This window comes from Linepithema humile, chromosome 1 (assembly GCF_040581485.1).
Source record: "Linepithema humile isolate Giens D197 chromosome 1, Lhum_UNIL_v1.0, whole genome shotgun sequence".
NCBI classification, from domain to species: domain Eukaryota; kingdom Metazoa; phylum Arthropoda; class Insecta; order Hymenoptera; family Formicidae; genus Linepithema; species Linepithema humile.
In genome coordinates, this window is record NC_090128.1 from 34528402 (window position 1) to 34554408 (window position 26007).

The window sequence follows — 26007 nt, forward strand, 5'->3', positions numbered from 1 at the left end:
TTAGGACATATATTCCGCTAGAGGTGCGTAATCATGTCCGTCACATTATATTTTAGGCCTGATAGTGATATCTCTATTTATCGCATATTTGCGTATATTGAATATTTATTCTGACTTAGATAAGACATTTAATTGATGGTGGAAGGGAAGACGTCAAATTTCTTCCCGATTTCTCGAGATTGGCAATTTGCGTGAGGAACTTGGAAGATATGAAAGATACCTATTTCGTTAATTGACGTGTTACTATTTATGTATAATAATTAGATGAAAATTATGTATATAATTGTCAATTAGCAATTATATTAAATTATTATTTTATAAGTGATGTAGCAGACAAGACATAGTGACAAGCATGTTAGTGTGACTGTGATATAGAATTAAATCATCTTTTACACAAAGATTGCTTGGTTTATTTCTCTAAAAACAGAATATAAAATGAACAAACTCAGTAAATAATAATTATTATTATATTATTAATAAATAATTAATAATAATTATTATTATATTATTATATTATTAGTAAATAATAATAATAATTATTATTATTATTATTATTATTATATAATTATTATTATATATTATTATTATATCCGAATAATAATTATTATTCGGATTGCGACCAATGAGGCCACGATTGAATCATTGTATAAAGACTATTTCCGGGACATGCGGTTTGCCAGGTTTGCCTATGTCCAAGAAGCTTGTAGTCACTCTTTATTTGTCCGTTCTGTACTCCATGAGTGATCAAATTAGTTACGGCGTCAACTGCTGCTCTGTTTGGTGTTCGATCTATCGATTGAACAAATACATTAGAGAAATACATTGAAAAATATACGAACGCCCTGCTAACAAGTGTAAATTATTCCTTATATTGCTTACTGCTATAGTCTCCGATAATGCAAATTCCAATGCTCTTGCTGTTAAAAGGTATAGAATGAGCGCCTCTCTTGTCCCAGCCGCGACCTTCATAAACGTTTCCGTCTTCGCCCACTAAGAAGTTATAGCCAATATCGGCCCATTGTTTACTGTCCATATGATAAGTCTTGAAACAAAATTAATAATTATTACGAAACGCAGATCCATGAAATTTATTGAAACATAAAATAAAAAAAAAAGTAGAAACAGGTCTATCTCATTAACAGAAGACACATCTGTTTTGTCCTGAAATATTGCTTGGTCGTTTCGGTGCGAAGAATTAAATGTTAAAAGATCTGCTATTTAGAAAAAAATAAATCTTCCGAAATTGATTACCTGGAATCCCTTCACTTTTTGCTTACACGCAGTTTGAGTTTCGCAACTGCTGCTAGTGGAATGATGAATGATCACGTATGGCGCTGGTTTTAATCTGAGATTAGGAGCTTGTGATTTAGGTGCTCTAGCACCCCATTGTGCCCTAGAGATGATATTTGGAGCAGCTGAAAAAAGATATTCAAGATAATAATTAATTGTACTTAATCATTTGCGTAAATTCTCATAACACGAAGTTTGGATTAAATAACAAATTGATTTAAAATTTAAATTTTTAGAAGATTTTTGAATGACAAACATTTCAAACACCTTATTTTTCAGATTTAGAGGATAAAAGTCGAGAATTATGAGTTCACGTGCTATTTATATGTCTATTTTTACGTGAACAGAATATTTTACATTTTACCCAGCTGTTTCATCAGACGCGTGTTGAATATCAAAGATTATCAAGGATGTAGTTATATACAATTGAGATAGTAAAATTCATCTGATTTTTACTTGTGATAAAAAAATTGGAATTTATGAGACTACTTATAAAAAAGAAAAGAGTAAAAATATTTCTTACTTGCAAATCTAATTACTTTTTTTATAGTTAACACGTCGTAGTTAGAGAAACAATCATTAAAAAAACAAGCATTTAAGATGCAAATAATGTTATTACATCGATGCAACAGCAATTATATCGGGAATTCTTGCTAATCACTGGGTATTTATAATTTGCAATAATTTATCACGTCGATAAATATATTTGTGCAAATAATCGTAACTACTACGTTATTAATTAAAGAGTCGACAGTCATTAGCGTGAGGCTCGCAAACTAATGACAATTTTAATTAATGAAGAAAATGTTCAAAGAACGCCATGAGTTAAAAGTTTAATCATTTATCAATACTATATTACAATAATATTCCGATGCTTTAGCATAATGTTTTGAAATTACTGAGGCTATCGTTATGTAAAATATTAATTGTTTTCGAAAGTAAGAATAAAAATTCTATCAAGTCTAGAAAATATTCTTTCAGAATAACAATTTTTTGCGCTACTGTAAAAAATATTTTTAAAAATATTTTTTAGTATTCTTGCAGTATTGACGCAAGATAAAGTTCATGATATAAATAATGCGATTGAATTACCGGCTGCAGTCTCCCGGGTGACGAGCGTTACGTACACCGCCGCGAAGATCAATGTCGTCGTTTTCACGATATACATTTTGTCTTGTAAAAGACGATACTGACTCGATTACGCTGGTGCACAATATATAAATCCTCCCAATTAAAAATATTCACTGAAGCATGATCTCTGACTTAGCTGATAGCAGCATACGTGTGCGTATGTCTGTTACACGTACATTAGTAGTTTTCTCTCAATTGGACTTCCCTATAAATTTTTAACTAATCTTATTTGTTTTGTGAATAAGAAAGAGAACAAGTTAACGAGAATTAATGGAAGTTAAGGGGAATAACATTGATAGTATTGCTTAAATCATATTATTGGAATGTCGATTTATGTTTTATTGCTTTAGCTAATTAGACTATTTACTTTACAGATAAAAAAAGTTAGAAGTAGATCAACGTCAATAAAATTGTATAAATAGTGTAATTGGAATATTTATTATCTTTTATTAGAAAATTGTTTATTATAATTCTATATATTGTACATATATTTAGTCTTAAAATAATTCTTTTATTAATAAATTGGAATAATGTATAATGGACATTTTAATTATTGGACATAAGTGTAATAGAGTTATCTAAATTTATTATAATTTGGAAATTTAATACAAAATAAAATAATTTACAATACATTTTGTTAAATGTATTTATTTTATCATCAACTGGGCACAAATACACTGTCATATTTATATATATAGATAGATAGATAGAATAAGCCTATCACTAGTTTTATCACATATGTGTAATCAATAATGTAAAATGGTATGTAGATTTAAATATATAATTAGTATATTTAAAATGATAAATAGGAGAGACGGTAATTATTAGCGATACCGCTAATTATTTGTACTGTTTAAGAGGAACAGACTTTTTCAGAAACATTAACGAGTCGGTCGTATGTGTACTATCAATCATCTGACGTGTGCAAAGTCAATATCGATAAATACGCATCAGCGTTTTTGCGCTTGAAAAATCGAAGTTTTGATTGTAAACAGTAAGAGTTTCGAGTGTGAACAGCGAAATGTGTTAGAAATCTATAGTTCGATTCTTATCTCTCCTTATCCTTTTGAATTTTGTTTGAAAAACATTACTTGGAAATAAAGCTGCAAATTATTTTACATTATGCACGATATCTATTATCTTATCGAATTGTCCGATGATGTGTTTAACAAATTTTACGGGCATCCCCGTAGATACTCAATCTTTATAATTTATTAACAATATGATATCTTGTTTTTTTTCAGATTTGCCACTTAAAAATATTTGGGCAGCTCGTCGTTTCTACGATAGAGAGATTAAAAGAGAGCACAGGTCAGTTTTTTAAACATGCATGTACAACTTTACAATTATTGAGAAATAATTTCTCGATATTTTAATCAAAAAATGAATCTTTCTAAACAACATAAATGTTATTCTGTCATTTATATTATCAGTATCAGTTTGTTGATTCAATCGTTTTAATGTCTATAAAATCCAGATGTAATTTGCATGTCGCTTGCATGATGGAAGACATGCATGAATCTTATCGGAGTAATTCGTACGAAATTACGTCAGAGAAAACCTTGTAGCGCTGCAATATTTTAATTAGTATTATCGCTAATTAAGTCCAAAGACCGTGACCTTAGGACATATACTATTGTAGTATAAACATATATGTATTATTGAGCATGGCCACATACGTAAAGTATGATTCACACGCGACTGACACGAGCGTGACATTGACCTTATTCATCAAAATTTGTATATATTCATCAAACTTGAAAAATCTACTTAAATTGACTTGAAAAATCTATTGATGTATACATAAACTTAGTGTTTGAACGAACGAAAGTTGTATTCATGGCGTTAATTATTATTAAGTATAAGTTAGCGTACGAGAAATCTAGTACGGGGACACTTTATATATGAAATCACTTTCGCAAAGCAGAGAAATATCGTTTTATAAAACGACCATGCTCTACAACGAGGGTGTTTCGCAATAACAGTAGCAGAGGTAATAACGGTTATTCGATATCTATTATATCGGAATATATTATATTAAACGAAGTAAACAAAATCTAATTATTCTTTTTTGACTCTATTGTTAAAACTTGAAAAAGAGAAATTATTACTATAATTATATTATGTGACCTCATAGATTTTTTTCACACTTTTATAAAATGAAAGAAATATGTGAAGAATTGACGTAAAGTAAATTGTAAATTTTTCGATAAGAATGAAGCATATGAATTTTTTTGTTGCGATATTTACAATATTTCTTATTACGTCAAGTCTTTACTTTACATCGGTTTAGAATTTGGCTTATTTGATAGCAATATCATCTAGATCTAGAAATATCATCATAGAATAGCATTCGGTTTATCTATCTCTACATCGTCCTTTTATACTGTCGCTTCCGTCGTGGTAGTGGTATTTGTATAAATAGGTATTGGATTTTCGGTCCAACGGGGTAGGGCAGTTACATACTTGTAAAAGCTCTCGCCAGGACATTCTGTGTTTCGCGCTTGTCGATGGCCAATTGCGTTGTAATCTTTGCTTATCTTGCCGAGTGAAACACCGCAAGCTATCAGCGCGTTTAGCGTCTTCAGAGCGGCCGTATTCGGGAGGAAGTCTGCGAAATCATATATTTACACACGTCAATGAACTTTGACGCAAAAGTGTAATTACTTTTTTTGCGGAATGATATTTCAAGGAGAATGTTCTGCTCATTGTTTTATATATTACAAAAAATATATTCTTTTTGTAAAATTAATTTGAAATAGTATTAGACTTTCAATAATAAATTTATCATTTTTGATTTATGTAATTCAATAATTCTTGATTATAAGAAAAAATACAGGTCTACATAAAAATTTTGCGCGATTTGATCGCTTACAAATTTGATGGATTTTGTGATAATTATTAATTTTTTTCTCGATTGTTCTTTTATCTATTTTATCAATATTTTAACAATGTATTATATATGTAATAACGTACGTACCGGTAAAATGTCCTATAATGCATATGCCGATGCTCTGAGTGTTATATCCAGGTGCGTGCGCGCCAACGTAATTCCATCCGCGACCCTCGTAGGCGTTGCCGTCTTCGCCAATGACGAAATTATAGCCAATATCCCACCAGCCCCGATCGTCTAGGTGCAAGTTTTGATAGGACCTAACTATCGTGGAACATGTTTCCTCGTCGTAGCAGTAGCTACGTATGCCGCCGTGATGGATCACCACATACGGTGTCGGTGTCACCGGCAGAATCTCGAAATCTAGACGCTTTCTGGCTTTCCATTCCTTTCGGCTGACGATCCTCGGGCATTCTAGACAGTCAGAAATCGACCGTCATTCTCGATAAAATATTTTCGAATTTGTGAACTCTTTGAATGTACTTAGAAAATTGCCATTAGTTTGCCGTTGAAAATTAATGAAAGATTAATGTGAAAATTAATGATTATTGTGTAAGGTGTGATGTGTGCGACTCTTATTTAATTTTCTGTAAAATCTTCTGTAAAATTGATAACATATTTATAAAAAATAGTGTTTTTTTTGCATTTGAAGAATAGAAAATGTAAAACTTCACGAGGATAAATTAGGCATGTGTCTTCATACTGATTTCAAAAGAGCGCTCTTATAACATGCTTGGCAGGCCTCAATATTTTACTTGAAATCAGTGAGTCAGCTAACGAGTTAACAAACACGTTTTCAACAATTAGTTGCGCAATTTTAAATACTTCAACGCGCAGAATGATTTTATTTACGAGATACGACGTTAGATTGCCCACTAGCGGATTCTTGAATCGTAAAACAATTTCGGTCCCGCAGATGTAAAAACTCTCGTAGGAAAAATACAGAATAGTCAATTAGCAAATTGTGCTTGTTACGAAGAGTCTATAATTGTTCACTGCTATGTCGCACGTTTTATTTCGAACAGCATTACTTTTTCTTGATACGTCAAATCATGCAAATAAACATATTGATAATATACGTTTAATAGAGATTTACGGATTATAAACTTGCCGTAAAATTTGTGGCACTTTTTCTTTTTATAAAGTATCTTTAAAAATTCTTTTTTGGCGTTGCAAACAGATTTTCGAGCATCAGCGTGACTGATTTCGTATTACTAATTTTTGCAAAGTTACATGAACTTTTTATGTCACTTCTATGAATTTTTATAAAGTTAATATGACATTACATTAGCATTATTTTTAAATTGCTCGTGATAATTTCGTACTAGAGTTGATTAGAAACACATTAGTTTAACACATTAGTTATTGGTGCATGTATAAATGTAGATACAATCAGCAAAAATTGCGTGATTATGGTGCATTTACGTATTTAGAGATTTTGACAGAGACTTCACAAGACTTCACTATACGATTCAGTTTTTATTGATGCTTTAATTTGCATATAAATTATTCATGATAGTTAAGTATGCACTAATGAGAAATCAAAAGAATGTGAATCTCTTTTAACTCGCCGATGGCTGAATAAAACTTAAAATTTAGCGCGAACATTTATCAATTTTGGTGATATTATTTATGTAACTATGCAACTGATATGTAATATTATACGTAAAAAACAATAATGCAAGAGTTCACATTATCAAATCGATTAAAATAAATAACATATAAAATAAGTATTTATTTCGATTTTTTGTTTTGAGATTTTGAATTGTGCGTACAAAAATAATTAAAAGAACTGTTAAAAACTTTGTTTAAAAAGTTTATAAGTATTAAGAATAATAATGTCAAATAGTTGTTGTTTTAGATAAGACTTATTCTCTGAAAATAATACAGAACAAAGTTGCTCTTTAAACTCGTCATATACAATTTTTATGGTTAGCAATAGCGCAGTTTTTTTTCAGTGAACAATTAATTTTGAAAATATGCTATTTTTCCTTATGCAAAGTTTTTGATTTTTAAATAACTTACTGGTTACATTGTCGAAATTTGTATCGTTGATGGGAGAGGCGAGTACTGCATGTTCAAAGATACCTAAGAAAAGTACCAAAGCACAAAACGCAAACACTTGGATGTGACAGGAATACAACTTCATGGTGATTAACACCGTTATAGCGCGTGTCAAAAATGAAACTGAATGGCCATCGTGTAACCGCGTCCGCTTTTAAACGAAAAACTGAACGGCAGCTGGGAAGTCCCTCCGAGAAGTTGCGCGTTGAATCAACCCGATTTGGTCCCTTAACCCTGTCCCCTCTTCGGTGCGTTGCGACAACAGCAACGATAATAGCGATTAGGAGAAGTGACCTGCATAATCTTTAAAAATTCGCATACTGTATTGATTCTGATAATAATCTAAACACGGAAGGGTGTGGAATCGTTATCCGTGTGATAAGAAATTGAACATGATAAGTGCATGATAGACCGCGATTGACAAGACCGGCAAAATAATTGAATGGTGTTATGTGACAGTACATACATTACACCCTAATTTGTAAATGTCAATAGAGATATAAAATATTATACAAAATGATACAAAAACGTATTAAATTATATTAAAGTATTATGTTGAATAAATATATTAAGCAAATAATATTTCTCGAAAAATATATAACATAGTAAATAATTTATTATGCGGGAAATAGATAATTTTTATTTACTTGAGCGTGGCGCATATAATATAGCTATCTACAGATTAAACGTGCTAAGTTTACAATTATCTGTAGTAAGCGGAATTGAGAATATAGAAATGTCTTGATTAACACGATTGATCTTATTAATTTAAATGTTTTTTAACGTTTACTTCATGACATGACTGATTCGCACGGCGTTATCAAGTATCACTGAATTTCTGATAAATAACAGTCATTGAAAGTTACATAGGTCAATCAATCATGATTATCATACGATTATTATACGAAAAACATAAAATTCTACCGAATAAATTGGCCTTTCAGATACTTTATTTGATCACTCATTTTGATCGAATTTCATTAGTGATCGAATCTTTGATAAAAGTTATTAATGTGAGATTTATTATGATGGTCGCGTATTTTTTTTTATTTTTACGTGTGCATAATATTTCTTGTTATTCTCATGCGACATGCATGATATCGTTATGTTTTAATATCGAGAATGTCTAGAATATTTAATATTATATAAGATATTTGTCTTTCAATGTGTGAGAGTGCATTGAATGATATAATTTATACAAACGAATATCATCAAATTACCTTTGCGCAATCTGAAACATTATTTAAATATAAGTAATTTGCGTATATGCGATATATTTTACAAAAATAGATAATATATAATTTAACAAAAAAAAGAAAAAAATTAAATGAATGGAAAGACATAAAAATAATGAAAATACGAAATTATCGTCACAATAATGAAAAAAATTGATATAGATGAAAGTATTGTTCTTTTTATTCATGAGTCATTCTATATAGTTAGAATTATTTTCTCTCTGTTTCACGGTAAACAAAATATTGTACCATGTTGTCAGGCGTACAAATTTCTTTGTTTTATTTCTTCTCAGAATAATAAACGTCAATGTATAACGAGTGGATAAATCATTACCCGTGTCGGCCAGTGATTTCGAGATAATGTCTTATTCATGGAAGGCGCCGAATGGCTGCGAACACTTTTGTTTGCTCGTGTGCTGTCATAGTTCTCAACTAATTGTTTCCTACGATCGTTTGTCATTGGCGTAACTTCGGTGACACGATGTTTCGGCCTATTTTGCTTTCTGCATCGATAACTCACATTATATATCGCGAAATTGTTAAAGTTAAGACAATTTACTACAAAACTCGCATAGGAATGCACAAATGCACAAAATATGAACATTGTGATAATATTCCATAAAAGGTGCAAGAGGTAATACGATTATTGTCAAGGAAAAAAACGGAGTAGTAATTACCGTCTCAAATAATCTTTAGTCATCCAGGCAGACATAAACAATGACGGCATTATCAAAAGCAGCGGGCGATTGTGTCAAGGAACTGCGAAATGTACAATTACTACTAGTTAGTTGCATGAAATCGTTACAAAAAGTATTGCAATCGATTGCAATAATTAGTCGATAAGATATAGTAGTAATCGATGTTAGGTGCAATAAGCTATGCGTCATGCAAGTCATAGTATTAATGATTGAATTGTTCGAGCTATAGCTGCAGATAATTTCTATTATTACGTAACAATGCATAAGCGAGTGACGTTAGAAGAATTTAATCCAGACAAACACAAATTCTTTGTGTTTTCTAATAATGATGAATTATATGAATGATAAAATTTTGCTTGAAAAATTAATACTGCCAAAAGGAATATTAATAATTAGATTAGCAAAAAAGAAATAATGATGACCATGTATTAATGACATTTATTCAGAATGTTATCGGAGTATCGAGTAGCGATAAGTTATTAAAGAATTATATCATATAGATAAAATGCATCGTTGCAGGAAACTAGGAAAACATTACTCGTGGAATAACTTGACACTGTAAGTTGGCCTTGAATGCTTTATCGTGCAAATGTACTATCGCAAGATAAATTTTTTTTTATCAACAAAAAACAAATGTAACGATAGTTCTATGTAAACGATCAATAATTGGAATTAAATTTTGGAGCATTCTTTAATGCACACACTGGGCATTGCATTAGAACATTCTAAAATTGACATTAAAATTTTATTGTGTACTCTTAATGGTTTATAAAATCTGCATTCAATATACATACGTAAAATTATGAGAAAGTACTAGAAAGTCTTTTGGAGATTTTCTATTGATTTATTCAATTCATTGATTACGCCTCTTTGAATGTTTCATATCTTCAGACTGCTTACCTTTTAAATACAATTTAATTTTGGGGCCTAAAAATTAACTAGAACTAAATCTGACGAATAGCTGATTATTTTTTATTTCCCAAGATTAAACTACGGCTAAAAGAAGCAATTTGAAAATGTTAAAAATTCTCAAAAAGGTATAATCAATAAATTGAAAAAGATATTCAAAATGCTTTTCAAACATTTCGTTGCTTTAACGAATGTTAAACGTATGAAAATTATATATAACGTTATGAATAATGCAATATTTCTATAAGTTATTGCTGTTTTTTATTGAATCAGTCTCGCAACTTTCAGTGACACTGTGTTATTAATATACGATTATATCGCAATTTACCATTAAACTCTATAACATTCCGAGAAAAAAATGGTATAATTGGTCAGATGTGAATGTATATAATTAGTTATGAAAAGATCTGATAACATGTGTAATTTTATATGATCATATAAAATATTATATGTTATATCAGATCTTTTTATAATTAATTATATATATTTACATCTGACCATATTATACTATTTTTTCTCGGGATACTGGAGTGAGCCTTGAAGGAGCGGAGATGGACCACTGTGGAAAGAGAGAGTTTAATATTACTGGAAGGTATATGTCTCATCTCCAATACATCATCAATCAGTACGGTATAAATATGGAAGTAGTACAGACACCTCTCGGCTACTATTGCTCTCCTTGGCCCGAAAACTATACATTGGCTCTTATGGGAAGGCTATCTCCAGTATGTTATAGAGCTCAATGTAATTTATGTACTAATATTTTTTGTATCAATGGTTTATAATATATTTTGCAGCATATATTTTCTAAATTAAAAAATTAGGCAATATTTCTTTTAAAATTGCGAGTATCAGAAATTTCAGAATTATGTACTAGGTGTCGTAATCTCTAAGAAAGTCCGAGATCGTCTAACAGGTTTGTGGCTTATTATCGTAGATATGGTGAAAGCCGAGAGAAACCTAACAGTTTTCGTGGTACGCTTACCGACAGAGTATTGAAGAATATGTGTGACTATGTAGTTTTGAGAATGGATACAGATAGTAGTACCAAACAGACATTGTTGAGCATTCCATTACAAACGCTGAAATGGCCGCTTTTTGGCTCCTCTAGTGTTGATAATCTGTAATATTTTAATTTTGTTGAACGTGTAGCGTAATTTTATATCTGAAATTTTGTGAAAAATGTTTAAATTTGGATTTACGAAAGATGCAGTAGGCGCTGACAAAGGTATAACCAATATCCTATTTTTGAACAATTTTTATATAAGAATTCAAGACACGTGAGACTTCGTAATATAGGTTAGAATTATTGAATTGTTTTCCCGCGAAAATTCAATACTATTTTTTTCGTGATACTTGTTCACAAGAGAAAGTTCAATTGTTCAAATAATTTTAGAGGATAATGAAGAGGAGAATAAATTAGAATGGATACCTGCGTTCAAATTTGAAATCACACCTGAGCAAATCGAAGCAAAATATGAGTTCTCTTATTATAGGGAAACAAATATATTTTCTGATTATAATCTAAAATTAATTCGCTCCGATAAAGTAGTGGAAAATTTAGACAAGCAAAACTGTCAGAATATTATTGAGGCTGAGTCACAACATTCCGATCTTATTCCAGCAAAATACGAAGGTGATTTTTATAAATTAAAATATTTATTTAAAATTTAATGATTAAAAAATTAAATTTTTTATTTAAGTGCCTAAAATTTGATTGATATATATAGATATATTAAAAATTAATTATATTATATTAAGGTGGCTTAAAAATTTGGGAATGTACATTCGATTTGGGCCAATATATTCTAAAAGAAGAAATTAAATTAAAAGATAAACTCGTCATGGATTTAGGATGTGGTGCCGGATTGATTGGTCTTCTCGCTCTTCTCAAAGATGCTGTTGTTCATTTTCAAGACTATGTTCGTATAATTGATGAGCAAAACATAAGAATCACGTTAAAACACACGTCTCTCGTGATTAACGAAATAATTTTTGTAGAATGCAGAAGTGTTAAAGTCCGTAACTGTTCCAAACGTACTATTGAATTTTGACGATCGCGCGAGTATATTGACGAGATGCGAATTTTATGCCGGAGACTGGGCTTCCTTCGTGACGTTATTCGACGATGACGAGAGTAAAAAGTACGATTATATTTTTACAAGCGAGACGATTTACAATTCGGACAATCATAAAAAGTTGTATGAAATTTTTAAGAGGAGATTGAAAATTAATGGCATTGTGTGAGTACATTATATTGTATAGGTTTCTTATTTTTATACAAACAGCTTCAAAATCATTATTTCTATTAGATTCGTGGCTGGAAAAACTTATTATTTCGGCGTGGGTGGTGGAATGAGGCAATTCGAGAATCTCATATTGAAAGATGGTTGCTTTGATGTCAAGTCAGTGTGGAGAAGTCATGATGGTGATTAACGATAAATAAAAATATATATTTTTAACTAGTTTAACAATATAAATTATATATATTTCAGGTGTCAACAGAGAAATTCTAAAACTTATTAAAAAATAGCATCAACAACAGGCCTAATATATAACATTATTGTCTTCAATGAGATATGAGGTATCTATTCGGAATGTTGTAATCCATACTGGCGTCTTTTGTATCGAAATCTATTTGATTTCATTCTCATATGTGTGTGCTTAACTGATAAAAATTCCCAACTTTATCCCTTGTTTGTATCAATAAAATTGATTTTTTTTTATGGCGAGAGTCTTTCATAAACCCATCCGTCTTTTCCTTCATGCACGAGAATATTATCGATAATTTCGTTTGGTTTTGGACGTCTAAAACGAATCCTATCGTGTAGACGATCACTCTGACCTTGCCAGAATTCTATGAAATGCGGCACGACAAGATAACCGCCCCTGAAATAAGATATCCAACATAATGAGACGAGCAGTCTTTATAGATAAACGGTTCTAAATTTAAAAATATGAGTTTAAAATCCGTATAAATTATTGTATTAATATTGAATAACGAATCGATAGCGAATGATAACATCGTACATAACAATTTCAGAGCAGGAATTTTAATCTTTTTAATTTTATTCTCAGCAAATCTTTACATTCGGAATAATAAATAAAAAAACAATTTTTAATTAAATTTTTTAATTAAACGGTTTAATTTTTAATAATTTATCAATAATATAGTAATAATTTTTTACAAATTACGATGTTACTTACCAGCAGTCAGGTCTTTTAACTTGACCTTCTGGGAATTGCGCGAGCAGTTCTCTCTCTCTAATCATAAGAGTTTCTCTATTAGCGATCACTTTACTCTGGTTGCTGGCTATAGCCCCAATTTGACTCACATATGGCCGGCTTTGAAAATAGCGATCCGAATCTTCCGCCGAAGTTTTTTCCACGATACCTTCGATACGTATCTAAAATAATTGGTGATGACACGATTAAATATTATGATCAGAAAATAATTAATTAGAAAAAGAGTTATAAAGAATTATTTTTTCATAAAGACTTTGTATATGATTAGTGATTAAAATTGACATTAATAAAATGAATATTTACGGATCGTTTGAGAGGTTCCCAGTAGAAAGTCAGCGCAGCGCGTGGATTATTAGACTAAAAAGAAATCGAATAATATAATTTTTCTTCGTTTTCATAATATAAATGTCAATTGTCTCAACTTACAAGTTCGCGTCCCTTTCTACTATCATAATTTGTATAAAATTTAAAGCCCTCATTGCTATAACCTTTCAGCAATACCGCGCGCATGGACGGCACGCCATCTCTGAAATACAAAAATAACAATTATCAAATCACGTGAAAATTGTAAAAAAAATCATTTGCGGAATCTTCGCTGTTTATTAACATACAGCTTATTTCTCATTTTTCTTTTAAATGAATGGTATTCTTTAATTGATAATTAGCAAAATACTGCTAATTATATTTACATGCACATTTTTTTTCAAAGCACACATGACGAGATGTATTGTACATACTTTATTTTTTTATGTGAAGATGTATTTCAAAGTTGAAAAATCCAAGAAGAAATGTTACCTCGTTGCTGTTGCGACGAGCATTGCGTTTGGTTCTAAAATTTGCGGAGTATTGCATGCTTGGTCAAACCATGCTTTGAATTGGCCAATAGGTTCTTTACTAATTAAACTATTTTCCGTAAAAGTTTCACTTCTATCCCTGTATTTTATTCGCATGTCTGGAAGAACATGTGTAAAAATTATAGATAATTTATATAATTTTGGAGCAGATTAAACGAAAGAATTTCAAAGTACTTTCCAGTACTAATTTTTAACTTTAATTTTTATTTTATCGATGGAGTAGCAGGAGGATCTCAAGCCAAAGACGATTGTGCTTTTTAGAATCTTTTATTTTAACAAATGTTTCTCATAAGCAGCAAACGTTTCGGCCGATCATTCAGCCATTTTCAGTGCTAACGTTACAAATCTGTTTAGTAGAAAGATTTAGTAGAAAGATATAAACAAGACTATCTCGCAATCACATTTGTCACTTTACTTCCAAAAAATTTTTAATAATGACGAATTGAAACTATAATCTTTCTTGATATGTGAGAACATTCTGTGACATTCTGTTAACACATATATAAACAAGACTATCTCGTAATCACATTTGTGACTTTATTTCAAAAAAATTTTTAATAATGACGAATTAAAACTACAATCTTTCTACTAAACAGATTTGTAACGTTAGCACTGAAGATGGCTGAATGATCGGCTGAAACGTTTGCTACTTATGAAAAACATTTATTAAAATAAAAGATTTTAAGAACCACAATCTTCTTTGGCTTGAGATCTTCTTGCTACCCCATCGGTTTAATTTTGCGAGCCTAAACTTTAAGTTTTTTATTTTATGTTACTATTGATATGCGATTAATTATTACTTATTACGGAACATTCGTGCAATGAGTATTATAAGTATAACTGAGAGGAATGTGTGATGTAACATGCAGAAATAAATCTCAATAGCAAATACTGAACTAAACAGATGTGATGTATAAATATTTAACATCACATATATAATCGCCGAATGTTTTGCTCCATTTTGGATCTTTCCCAGCAATAAATTGAAGGAAAAACATTAGGAATACATATGGTTTAAAGAAAACACATCGCAAATAAATCAAAAATGCACGAAAAAATTTTGTATTTTCGAAAAAATTGATTTTGAGAATTAATTAATATTTTAAATTATAATATCATAACTGTAAATTAAGATAATACAGTTGTGACAACCATGAGATATTGTAAGAAATAATAATCTATTACACGTTATTGTACGAGACTGACGATTGCGACGGTTATTGATTTACCTCCTATGTCGGCGGTACAACTCTCGTTCTGGTGCGACATGGTACTACAAACTCGTATGCCTCAACTGCTTGACAACGAAAAAGCTAACCTACTTTCATCACGAACGGAGTGCAACTGAATGCGACTGGTACAAAACGCGCATGTTGAAGAGCATAGCGCACCTTGTCGGCGCAGCAGAACTGAGGAGAAGCAAGTGGAACTACTATGTTATCTCGAAGTTATAAGCTGACTGCCGATACTTTATCATGTGACAGATTTACCCAGTGATGTATGAAACAATTTGGAACACCTTGAGACAAACTGATTTTCAAACACTTTCTGTTTGAGAAAACTTCAACTTAGAACTTAAGAAAATTTCAAGAGTTACATGAACTAATGTTAGCATGAATTATTATTAGCATTATTTTTAAATCGCTCGTGATAATTTTATACTAGCGTTGATGCTAGTTAGAAACTTTAACACACTAGTTATTGACGTATGTTGTAAATGTATATACGATTAGTAAATACCCAGATAGCACAGATACATTCTAAGAATGTTTTATGAATATTTTTTGAAAACTTTAGAATATTCTCAAATGATACGTACAAAGTATAAGTAACGTTCTAGGAATATTATCAGCACGTTCAATTGAGACTGTTTTTTTAATTCTAAGAAGGTTTATAGAATGTTCTACCGAATCATCATAGAATATTCTGAGAATACAATAGGAATATAGTGAGAGAATATTATAGGAAGATCTATATACCTATATAGGATGTACAATTAGGTACGTTTTTTATTGCTGAACTGAATTGAACTAGCTGCACTAGTTCAGAGTCTATCTTCTTTACTGCACATTAGAAAAATAAAGGTAGACTCTGAACTAGTGCAGTCAGTTCAGCTATATGACAGAATAATTTTTAAATATCAAATAAACTTAAATAAAACACGTTAATTACGCATTAAATAGTAACTTTTATTTTAATTATACTTTAAACATGTAATCGTAATTTAAACAAATATATATATATGAAACTCTGATATACTTATTCAAAACTTAATAAATGACAATTTTTTTAAAGAAAATGTAACACCAAACATAATGTGTGCCATTCTTATTCAGATACAAAAGATTTCATCTTGTATAACAAAAACATTATTTTTTTAAATTAAACTGATTATATGAGAAAAACATATTAGAAATAAAATTTGAAAAATAAAAGAATTCATTGGTGTCCACAATCCTCCGAGTGTGACACAATAATTCTCCTTACAACCTTTTCTCTAAAGGTAAAGAGTGTATAAACATAAAATGCTATTTCTTATATAAAGACTTATACACGTATAAAAATTTTACGCTTTTTTCCTCTAAAGATTAATAGTGTGATACGAACATATAAATGCTATGTGATTCTTATATAAAGACTTATATATTACGTATAACAAAAATTAAACTAATTATATAAGAAAAACATATTAAAAATAAAATTTAAAAAATTTTTAAAATTCGTTGGTATTCATTGCATAATCCCTCGGAGTGTGCACGATTCTCCTTAACCTTCTGGAGTGTGATACAAACATAAATGCTATTTCTTATATAAAACTTATACGTATAACAAAAACTTTGCGCTTTTACGCTTTTAATTTAATTGGCTGTATGAGAAAGATATTAAAAATAAAAGAATATAAAAAAAATAAAAATTTTATCGGTGTCCACAATCTACTATTCTCTTCTTCTTTGCATAACTCTTATCGAGCTCTGTGTTCTGACACAACACAATAACAACTGTAAAAACAATTATAAATGAAAGTAATTAGTAATGTAATATATATTCATATATAACGTTATTAATAATAATATAATACAAATAGTAACCTTTTTATAATGCAACTGTCTAAATAGTCAGCCTTGGCTTCTTTAAAGTCTTGGTTTCTTTTTCTTGCCTTTCTTTTGCTTTAACTAACCATAATTTAATTACTTTTTCAATATCTGCAAGTGAGGTTGCATGTATTTTTTTTACTGCAGCTATAAACATTTAACAACAAATTATTATTAAAAATTTATAATATTATAATAATTTGTAATATGTGAATGCATACATACTTAAAATTGTGGATGTAACATGAAGTATCGAAAAATTTTTTTTTCCTTTAAAACCAACCCAACTGTATGTTTGAGCGATATTATCCGAAAATAATTTTTGCAAAATTCTTTGTGTCATACTTTTGTGTGACAGTCCTCCTATTTCTATCAGTTCTTTAACCTATCAGAAATATTAATGTTTAACAGAAATCCACACAAAATTACAAAATAGCATGAAAATGTTTCTACTTACGAATTGGTTTGCATGCTTTTTATTCGTTAAATACTCCTCTAATTCGTGCATTTCTGTTTCAGTTTTTAATGGAAATTCAAATTTATTGAAAATTGCATTATCTTCTTCTATTGACTTATTGACTTCTTTATTTCTATTTTTCATTAAAAGATTCATGTCTTGTTGCACTTGTTGTATACGGAAGTTTATCGAATGTAACTGTCGCAACACTTGTTGTTGGAAAGCAAACTCTGAAAATTATTTAACAGAATTGAGAAGTAGAATGAGACAAATAGATTTCTAATATAATTTTTCTTTAATACAAATTTTATTGAAAATTTGTATTAAATTATATTAAATTGTTTTTATGAATAACGTAACTTTCCAATCCTAAATTAATATTTTATTAATGCTTTGTTACTGTTTCATATATCTTACCATTAGTACTTTTATTTTTATTAATATTATTATTCTCTTTGTTTATATTCTCTTGCACTTTGTTTTCTATTGCACACATGTGTTTTCTGAGAACCAACTAAAATATATATTATATAATATTACATATTGTATGTATATGGACATGAAAACATATATTAAAAGAAGTAATATAATAAGTTAATCAAAAGATTTTACCAGAATTATAATGCATCCCGCTCAAACGGGAGCAATGAGGAATTGATTCTTTATTTGAACGTAGGAGTTTGCTTTTTGGTGAATCTATTATAGTATAAAAATGTGTGTAAAAAGTCAAGTAAATATTTTGTTGTAATATTTTATCTTAAATTATTCTATGTTAAATTGTTTAGTTTTTATAAATATGTACATACAAATATAAAATAAAATTTAAATAGAAATAATACAATAACTTATTGTTAGAATATAAGTTTTTGTCTTGTAATTTGCTTTACTTACATGTTTTGACAGATTTTTGTATTTCGTTACCCCAGATAGCAAAAGCGTCTTTGGTACAAAAAGGAAAATGATTGCTTGACACAAGTTTCTCTTCAGTTGTCATCATATTGCTATTATCGAGACAATAATAATTTCGTTTAGGTCAAACTAAAGGCATTATGCAGACAACGATTGCCTGCGCAAACAAGCGGAAATGCTGTAGCACATTTATTGTCATAAAAATTATTACAATCTGTTGGAAATCGTTTTCGTAAAATATTTATTTCACATTTCCGTTGAGTGAATGGAAAAACGTTTAATAGACATAATAGATATTTAATAGACATTTTTTCGATTTGTATTTCTCACTAAGGAGTATTGCCATAAATAATGATTAATATTTTTATCTTTAAATTTAATAATAATTTAATAATAATTCAAATTTAATAATAATTTGAAAAACTAATCACATTCGATACTATTTAGGCTGCATTCCAAAATTACTGCCAGTACTAAAAATCTATATTTCACGTTACGTATATTACAGATTTTCAATACCGGCAGTCAATTTCGGACACAGCCTTAGCCGCTCAGTGATTGTAATACTGGGAATATATGGATGAAACTTAGTGTCTCACGGAAACGCAAGACGTAATTTACATCTTCTCTCAATGCTGTTAAATGGGCCGAGTTGCCCTTCATGTACCGTAGTAAATGCATTATAAGCGCGCGGACCTTAATGGATATTTATTTAAATATATATATATATATATGGTATATATATATATATATATATATATATATATATATATACATAATAAAAAAAAAATATCTATACATATATACAGAGTGTCCCCGACATGATGAAACACCTTTCTTATACAGGTAGAGTGGGTTAAACCGAGTAGAAAAATCCTTTATAGTTTTGCGATTTGAGCAATAATAAGCAAGATATAAATTTTTACATTTGGACTAAAAAGAGCGCGTTATTGGCTGCGGGCGGCATGATGTGCGCGTTGCCGCCCGCAGCCCAGATCGTTGGCAGCATTGTTTCTTCCGGTCTCGCGTGCGTGCACGTGCGTAATCCGTTTCTCGCTGTTCTTTATTATACAACATTTTAACAATTTCGGCACAATTGTGTCTTCTATGTGTATTTAATACGTGAAATGTTGAGGACTCTCATTTTGAGAGCAGATATCATTAGAAGAAAGAAGAATAACAAAGTCTGACTCGGCAGTACACTACTACGTCGCAAGACGCACAATAACCTCTAACTCTAAGAATAATCAGTGCGAATAATGTAAGTAAGGGCGGTATTCATAGTCCGTTCTTATATTCAAGATCGTCTTAAGCACGAACTTATATTCGCTCTCTTTGTCAGACACAATCTATGTGTGACGAAGAGAGCGAATATAAGTCCGTGCTTAAGACAATCTTAAATATAAGAACGGACTATGAATACCGGCCTAAATCACATATTTTCCGTAGGATTGATTATTAAATAATATTTTATATGTTAATTGTGCATTTATTTTAAATAATTTCAGATTTAAAATTGGCAGTGTATCACAGTTTATTTACTACTATATATGTATAATATACTATATAATAGATATAAATTTAGCATTGTCGTTTTTTGATATCATTTCTCGAAAAAAGTTTTACTGCGATGCGGTAAGTATAAATATATTGTACATTATAATTCACATTCAAAAAAATTTTCTATAAACTTTCACTACGACAGTATTTTTGCACTATTAATTCTTTTTATTAAATTATATTAAATTGCATTAAATGTTATGAAATAATATTTAGTTGAAATATTTTATTTATTTTGCTCTATATTATGTTTTTGGATTAATTGATTACAAATTAAAAGTAATTGGTAGAATCTACGAAAATATTTAAAATATTAGACAACATTCAATTATTGTCGATGAAAAAATTGAAATTACAATGAGGAGAATAAATGAATAAAGTAGCAAAAAAAATTTGTATTTCAATTTTGCTTCAGTCGAAAATAGTGAGTAATTTTTAGAAAAGATATTTGAAAGATTGATTCTCTTACTCTTTTTACTTGTGTATATATTGATTAAAAGTTTAGTAATTTAAATTATGAAGTAGTGTATTAAGAGTCTAAGCTAGATCTTGGTGCTCAATTTAACAAATTAATACAAATTAATTAATAAAAATTAAAATTACTTGCAAATACAAATTAATTAATATAAATTAATTAATAAAAATTAAAATAAAACATTAATGTATTTGAGTTCTAGCTTTTAACTCTTAATATACTGCTCTGTAATTAAAATTATTTTATAAAAAGAGCCCATTATTAGTTAAAATATGTTATTGTTAAAGATTTTGTATCTTCTAAATTATATTCATAAATATTTCAAAAGAAACATTGAATCTTAAAGTAATAATAGTGTTAAAATTAAATACAGATTATTAAAAAATTTAGACTGTTTCATTAAATTTTTTGTTACATGTGTTACTTGAACAATGTAAAACAAATAACAATAAGAAATATTTATTCAAACTTTATTATAGCAACATATTTTATAAATGGAGCCAAATGAAAGAGTCATATTTTAAAATAATCAATCTTTGTTTCTAAAAAGACTGTATCATTAAAGTGAAAATTTAGTTGCATGGAATTAAAAAATGTTTAAATTTTCTATTTTATGTTTATCATATTTATCATACTATTTTATTTTATTTATAATATTTTTTATCATATTGCATATAAAAAGTGATTTTAATTTAAAAATTTAGACTTAAGTATCTAAACAAACATTTTTATATTGATTAAATGCATGAAAAATATACTCTAGGAAGAGAATGTATTTTATATGACAAATTTCAATGGATTTTTATGAAATTTGGATTAAAGATTAACAAAAGATCTAATAGAACAGAATCTTTATATAAGTAAATTTAGTGGTAATTATTTGATAATTATTTTATTTAAAAAATTAAATATTTAATTATTTGTATATGTATTTATATTACAAAATTGAAATAACACATTACAAATTCTGTTCTGTTAGTATACTCAATGTCAATTTTTCAATCAATAATCTTAAAAACTTTTTAATTTTAAACTGATGCATATGTGGAACATTTTAAAGTAGTGCATATTTGCATAAACTTAATTAATGAGAAAAATACATTTAAAGAAATTTTAATTATTTATAATTTATCAAATTAATCTTGCACTATTTAATTGTTTCTATTCTTCTTCTGTTTCTTCCTGCACGCATGTATGTACATACATGTTCTTCGATATTTTTTTTTATATAAACTTTATATATCGTAGCTGTTTGATTACTAGAATACCAGCGAAGTGAGTTTCCAATATGATTCATTGTATTTTGATTTTTAGTGATACATCTAAATGTCCAGTAGTATGAATAAAAGATTCAAACATTTTTATTAAAGCATTGGTAATAAAGTCACATTGTAATACAATGACTTTATTGAATAAAAACTTTATTTTATGTGGTTTAGTTCTATGCTTGGAAACTTTTTTGCACTTTTCTATTTTAAAACTTTCATTATATAATAGAAAATATTACAATATAAAAGATTATGCGCTTAAATTTCGTTCCTAAAGTTATACAACAATTTATATGCATTCACTGAACAAGAAGTTGTATGTTAATTACATGTACCTATTTATTTTAATTTTTTCGCAGTGTAAATAATCTGGATCTAATTCAAATTTAAAAATGAAGCAAATTCAATTGGAAACTAACAATTCGCGCTACTACAAGTCTCTTCATGCTGTATCAAAAAGGCAACAAAGGTTAAGATTAGCCCATCAGAAACAAATGATAAAAAAAGCAATTAGTGTTAAAAAATCACTTTTGATAGATAGTAGTCCTGTAAATATTTCGCTTGAAAACTTTGCTGAAAATATAGAATCTCAAAATGTTAAAGAATATATTATAAAACCTCAAAATTTTGAAGACTGCAACGAAAATTATTTTGTACAAGAAATTTTTGCTCCGATTGCACAACTTGCTGCAAATAAATATTCTCTTCATTCATGTATAAACAATGTAGATAGGATTAAAGTTATGAATACAAATAATAAAGTAATTTTTCAGAAAAACTTAGCAGCTGTTCTAGTTGATGCAAATCACATTTTGGGTAACCGTATTTTAACAGTTTTAAGAAGTCATAGTTGCTTAACATTTTTACCCAAAGATATCCGAACATTGCTCTTCACACCACACATTCGTTCAATTTTATATAAAATTGAGCCAGGAGAATATTTACATATTGGGGTAAAGAAATGTCTGGCTCAAACCCTTGAATATGTAAATTTGTCATTGATTCCCGAAATTCTCGAAATTGATATTAGTACGGATGGTGCAAAATTATATAAAAGTGGGAAACATGATATTTGGCCAATTCAATGCAGAATTGCTAATATTCCAAAATCTATTCCAGAAACTGTAGGCATATATAAAGGTCCAAAAAAACCTAACAGTGCAGAAGAGTTTTTCCAGTATTGTAACTCCGATTTACATGAAATTTTTAATGAAGGTGGAATTATCTTTAAAAATAAAAAATTCTTAATAAAATTACGATGCTTTATCGCAGATGCGCCAGCTAGAGCATTTATTTTAGGACATAAAGGTCACTGTTCTTCCAGTCCATGCTCAAAATGCACAGTTAACGGGTTTAGTATTGGAAGATATATGGTACTTAGAGGTGTTGAGCATACACAACGCACAAATGAAGAATACAAACAACAAATAGATCAGGAGCATCATAAAGGCTCAAGTCCATTATCTTATTTATCTTTCAATATGGTTAAAGATGTTGTCTTTGAATATATGCATCTGTGTTGTCTAGGAGTAATGAAAAAATTAACTTTGACATGGTTACGCGGGACTTATACGAAAAATGCACTAAATTATCGGGAATTCAAATCGAAATTATTTCAAATCGGTTGAAGGTTCTATCGAAATATTGTCCACGAGAAATTTGCACGCCGTGTTGAATCGCTTGTTGACTGTGACCAATTTAAAGCCACCCAGTGGCGTCAAATTATGTTATATGTTGGAATAGTATGTTTTAAAGGAGTTATTAAAGATTACGTATATAATCATTTTTTACTTTTCCATATTTCCATGCGCATTCTTGTTTCGTCGGTATATAATACAAATAGAAATCTAGTTTTTTCTGAAATAGCTATAAAGAAATTTGTGTTGCTTTCTGAAGACATTTATGGCCCAACTTTTTTATCATACAATATACATGGAATTCTACATTTAATCGAAGATGTACTTCGATTTGGCCCTTTAGATAGTTATTCAGCATTTCCTTATGAAAACAGCATAATTAATTTCAAAAGAATGTGTAGAAAACCACATCTTTCCTTACAACAAATTGCTGCAAGGCATGCGGAGCAAGAACAATGCAAAAGGAAGTCTATTGTACAAAATGATTATATAAAAGTGTGGAAAAAACACGAGCAGGGTCCATTACCTTATGCTGACAATAATTCTAGGATGTATGACCAGTACAAATTTTTAAAAACTTTGGATATTACAATTGGTATTAGTCAACAAGACGATTGTTGTATTTTATCAGACTCAAATATATGTTGCGTAAAAAATATTTTACAATGTGAAAATAATTTTTTTATTGTTATTAAAAAATTTCTACGAGTAACAGATTTTAACAATATTGGCATCAACTCATCCTCCGTCGGTATTTACAAGTGTTCTAGATTAGCTCATGATTATGATATTATTCCATTAAAAAATATCAAAGCTAAATGTTTTAAAATGCCTTATTTTAGTTGTCTTTCTAATAATGAAGTAATACAAGATAATATAATAAAAGACGAATTTATCGTTGCAGTAATGCTATAAAATAAAGAAAAATTTTCTTTTTTTATTGATTATCAATAATATATAATAATATATATAATAATAATATATATTATCAATAATATATATAATAATATATAATAATATATTAATTATATATATATATATATATATATATATATATATATATAATTATAAAGTATGGTATTTATGTAAATAACAATAAACTTTGTTATCAAAAGTGATTATAAACATTTTTTGCATAAAAAAATTGTCACATCACATATCACATCGATCATCTTAAAATATTTAAAGGTAATTGTATATGTATGTACATTTTATACTTTTCATGTATGTATTTTCACGTCGTTAACAAACTTATTTCGCAAGAATTTGATACATGTTGCTTGTTCAAATCTTTATACAGGGTGTCAATTAAGTCCCGGGACGGCTGAATATTTTCTCATGTAAGGTATTTTTGAAAAAGTCAAGGTCATTTCTGAAGTAATTTTCAACGAGGAATTCAACGGTGACCTTCAATTTGACCTTGAGCTTGACCTTCAAGGTCATTTCAAGGTTAGGTTAGGTTTTTTAAATAGAAACCCCTATTTTTGATTCCAAAATCTAATAGCTGGTGTCAAGAGCTTTTCAAAACACTATAATGAAGTTATTTTTCATTAAGTACTTTTCGAGTTATGAGGCTTGTAAATTACAGTATTTTGACATAAAATACAAAATATCTTGTAAAACATTTAATTTTTGGGAATCTTACTTTAATACTTTTATGCATAAAATAATAAGACGAATCAATTGGTATAAAGAAAACACATAGTTGCTTTCAAGAAAAAGTATGCAGTTGCATGTTGCAAACTACATATTTTTTCTTGAAAGCAACTATGTGTTTTCTTTATACCAATTGATTCGTCTTATTATTTTATGCATAAAAGTATTAAAGTAAGATTCCCAAAAATTAAATGTTTTACAAGATATTTTGTATTTTATGTCAAAATACTGTAATTTACAAGCCTCATAACTCGAAAAGTACTTAATGAAAAATAACTTCATTATAGTGTTTTGAAAAGCTCTTGGCACCAGCTATTAGATTTTGGAATCAAAAATAGGGGTTTCTATTTAAAAAACCTAACCTAACCTTGAAATGACCTTGAAGGTCAAGCTCAAGGTCAAATTGAAGGTCACCGTTGAATTCCTCGTTGAAAATTACTTCAGAAATAACCTTGACCTTTTTCAAAAATACCTTACATGAGAAAATATTCAGCCGTCCCGGGACTTAATTGACACCCTGTATAGCGTGATGAATATTGCGCTCAAAATATTGTGCTTATTAAAATATTGTGGGAATTTTTTACAATTACAGTTACTGTTACAGAAAAAGTATTATTACTATTTTATGTTTAT

The 26007-nt window shown here is 29.0% G+C and overlaps 4 protein-coding genes and 2 long non-coding RNA genes across 7 annotated transcripts; 2 read left to right on the forward strand and 4 right to left on the reverse strand.

The window, feature by feature from the left end:
* Positions 1–387: 387 nt before the first annotated feature.
* LOC105675773 (peptidoglycan-recognition protein SC2) lies at positions 388–2539 on the reverse strand. Its single transcript, XM_012373176.2, has 4 exons — positions 2383–2539; positions 1252–1415; positions 880–1042; positions 388–789 (listed from the first exon to the last, which is right to left on the reverse strand). The coding sequence occupies exons 1-4, from the start codon at positions 2456–2458 to the stop codon at positions 605–607; spliced, it is 588 nt and encodes a 195-aa protein (XP_012228599.1). The 5' UTR covers positions 2459–2539; the 3' UTR covers positions 388–604.
* A 514-nt stretch (positions 2540–3053) lies between these two features.
* LOC105675768 (peptidoglycan recognition protein-like) lies at positions 3054–7822 on the reverse strand. Its single transcript, XM_012373162.2, has 3 exons — positions 7340–7822; positions 5402–5728; positions 3054–5032 (listed from the first exon to the last, which is right to left on the reverse strand). Exons 1-3 carry the CDS (start codon positions 7461–7463, stop codon positions 4803–4805), a joined length of 681 nt encoding a protein of 226 aa, XP_012228585.1. The 5' UTR covers positions 7464–7822; the 3' UTR covers positions 3054–4802.
* Positions 7823–10700: 2878 nt separating this feature from the next.
* LOC105675809 (histidine protein methyltransferase 1 homolog) lies at positions 10701–12946 on the forward strand. 2 transcript variants are annotated; one of them, XM_012373247.2, is made up of 6 exons: positions 10701–11448; positions 11617–11856; positions 11982–12142; positions 12222–12463; positions 12533–12625; positions 12716–12946. In XM_012373247.2, the coding sequence occupies exons 1-6, from the start codon at positions 11403–11405 to the stop codon at positions 12744–12746; spliced, it is 813 nt and encodes a 270-aa protein (XP_012228670.1). In that variant the 5' UTR covers positions 10701–11402; the 3' UTR covers positions 12747–12946. The 2 variants fall into 2 exon arrangements, with proteins under 2 accessions (XP_012228670.1, XP_012228662.1); XM_012373239.2 differs by having other exon boundaries at positions 10703–11448; positions 12533–12648.
* LOC105675824 (pyridoxine/pyridoxamine 5'-phosphate oxidase-like) lies at positions 12676–15752 on the reverse strand. Its single transcript, XM_012373256.2, has 6 exons — positions 15550–15752; positions 14262–14418; positions 13893–13992; positions 13770–13823; positions 13428–13627; positions 12676–13109 (listed from the first exon to the last, which is right to left on the reverse strand). Exons 1-6 carry the CDS (start codon positions 15587–15589, stop codon positions 12944–12946), a joined length of 717 nt encoding a protein of 238 aa, XP_012228679.1. The 5' UTR covers positions 15590–15752; the 3' UTR covers positions 12676–12943.
* A 2443-nt stretch (positions 15753–18195) lies between these two features.
* LOC136997279 (uncharacterized) lies at positions 18196–19060 on the reverse strand. The gene is made up of 3 exons (XR_010888083.1): positions 18761–19060; positions 18482–18565; positions 18196–18383 (listed from the first exon to the last, which is right to left on the reverse strand). It is a non-coding gene; the product is annotated as an uncharacterized lncRNA (long non-coding RNA).
* Positions 19061–19741: 681 nt separating this feature from the next.
* Positions 19742–23007, forward strand: LOC136997278 (uncharacterized). The gene is made up of 3 exons (XR_010888082.1): positions 19742–20039; positions 20287–20413; positions 22441–23007. It is a non-coding gene; the product is annotated as an uncharacterized lncRNA (long non-coding RNA).
* Positions 23008–26007: the final 3000 nt, after the last annotated feature.

Coding starts and splice junctions, on each gene's coding strand:
- LOC105675773 (XM_012373176.2), bottom strand. CDS start 2,458: ATGTATATCGTGAAAACGACGACATTGATCTTCGCGGCGGTGTACGTA. Junction 1,416..2,382: donor CACCCGGGAGACTGCAGCCG/GTAATTCAATCG, acceptor ATCTTTTTTCAG/CTGCTCCAAATATCATCTCT. Junction 1,043..1,251: donor AAAAAGTGAAGGGATTCCAG/GTAATCAATTTC, acceptor TTTTGTTTCAAG/ACTTATCATATGGACAGTAA.
- LOC105675768 (XM_012373162.2), bottom strand. CDS start 7,463: ATGAAGTTGTATTCCTGTCACATCCAAGTGTTTGCGTTTTGTGCTTTG. Junction 5,729..7,339: donor AAATTTCGACAATGTAACCA/GTAAGTTATTTA, acceptor CTGACTGTCTAG/AATGCCCGAGGATCGTCAGC. Junction 5,033..5,401: donor CATTATAGGACATTTTACCG/GTACGTACGTTA, acceptor ATGATTTCGCAG/ACTTCCTCCCGAATACGGCC.
- LOC105675809 (XM_012373239.2), top strand. CDS start 11,403: ATGTTTAAATTTGGATTTACGAAAGATGCAGTAGGCGCTGACAAAG. Junction 12,464..12,532: donor TTGAAAATTAATGGCATTGT/GTGAGTACATTA, acceptor TATTTCTATTAG/ATTCGTGGCTGGAAAAACTT. Junction 12,649..12,715: donor AGTGTGGAGAAGTCATGATG/GTGATTAACGAT, acceptor TATATATTTCAG/GTGTCAACAGAGAAATTCTA.
- LOC105675824 (XM_012373256.2), bottom strand. CDS start 15,589: ATGTCGCACCAGAACGAGAGTTGTACCGCCGACATAGGAG. Junction 14,419..15,549: donor TTGTACCGCCGACATAGGAG/GTAAATCAATAA, acceptor ATGTTCTTCCAG/ACATGCGAATAAAATACAGG. Junction 13,110..13,427: donor GTTAAAAGACCTGACTGCTG/GTAAGTAACATC, acceptor ATCTTATTTCAG/GGGCGGTTATCTTGTCGTGC.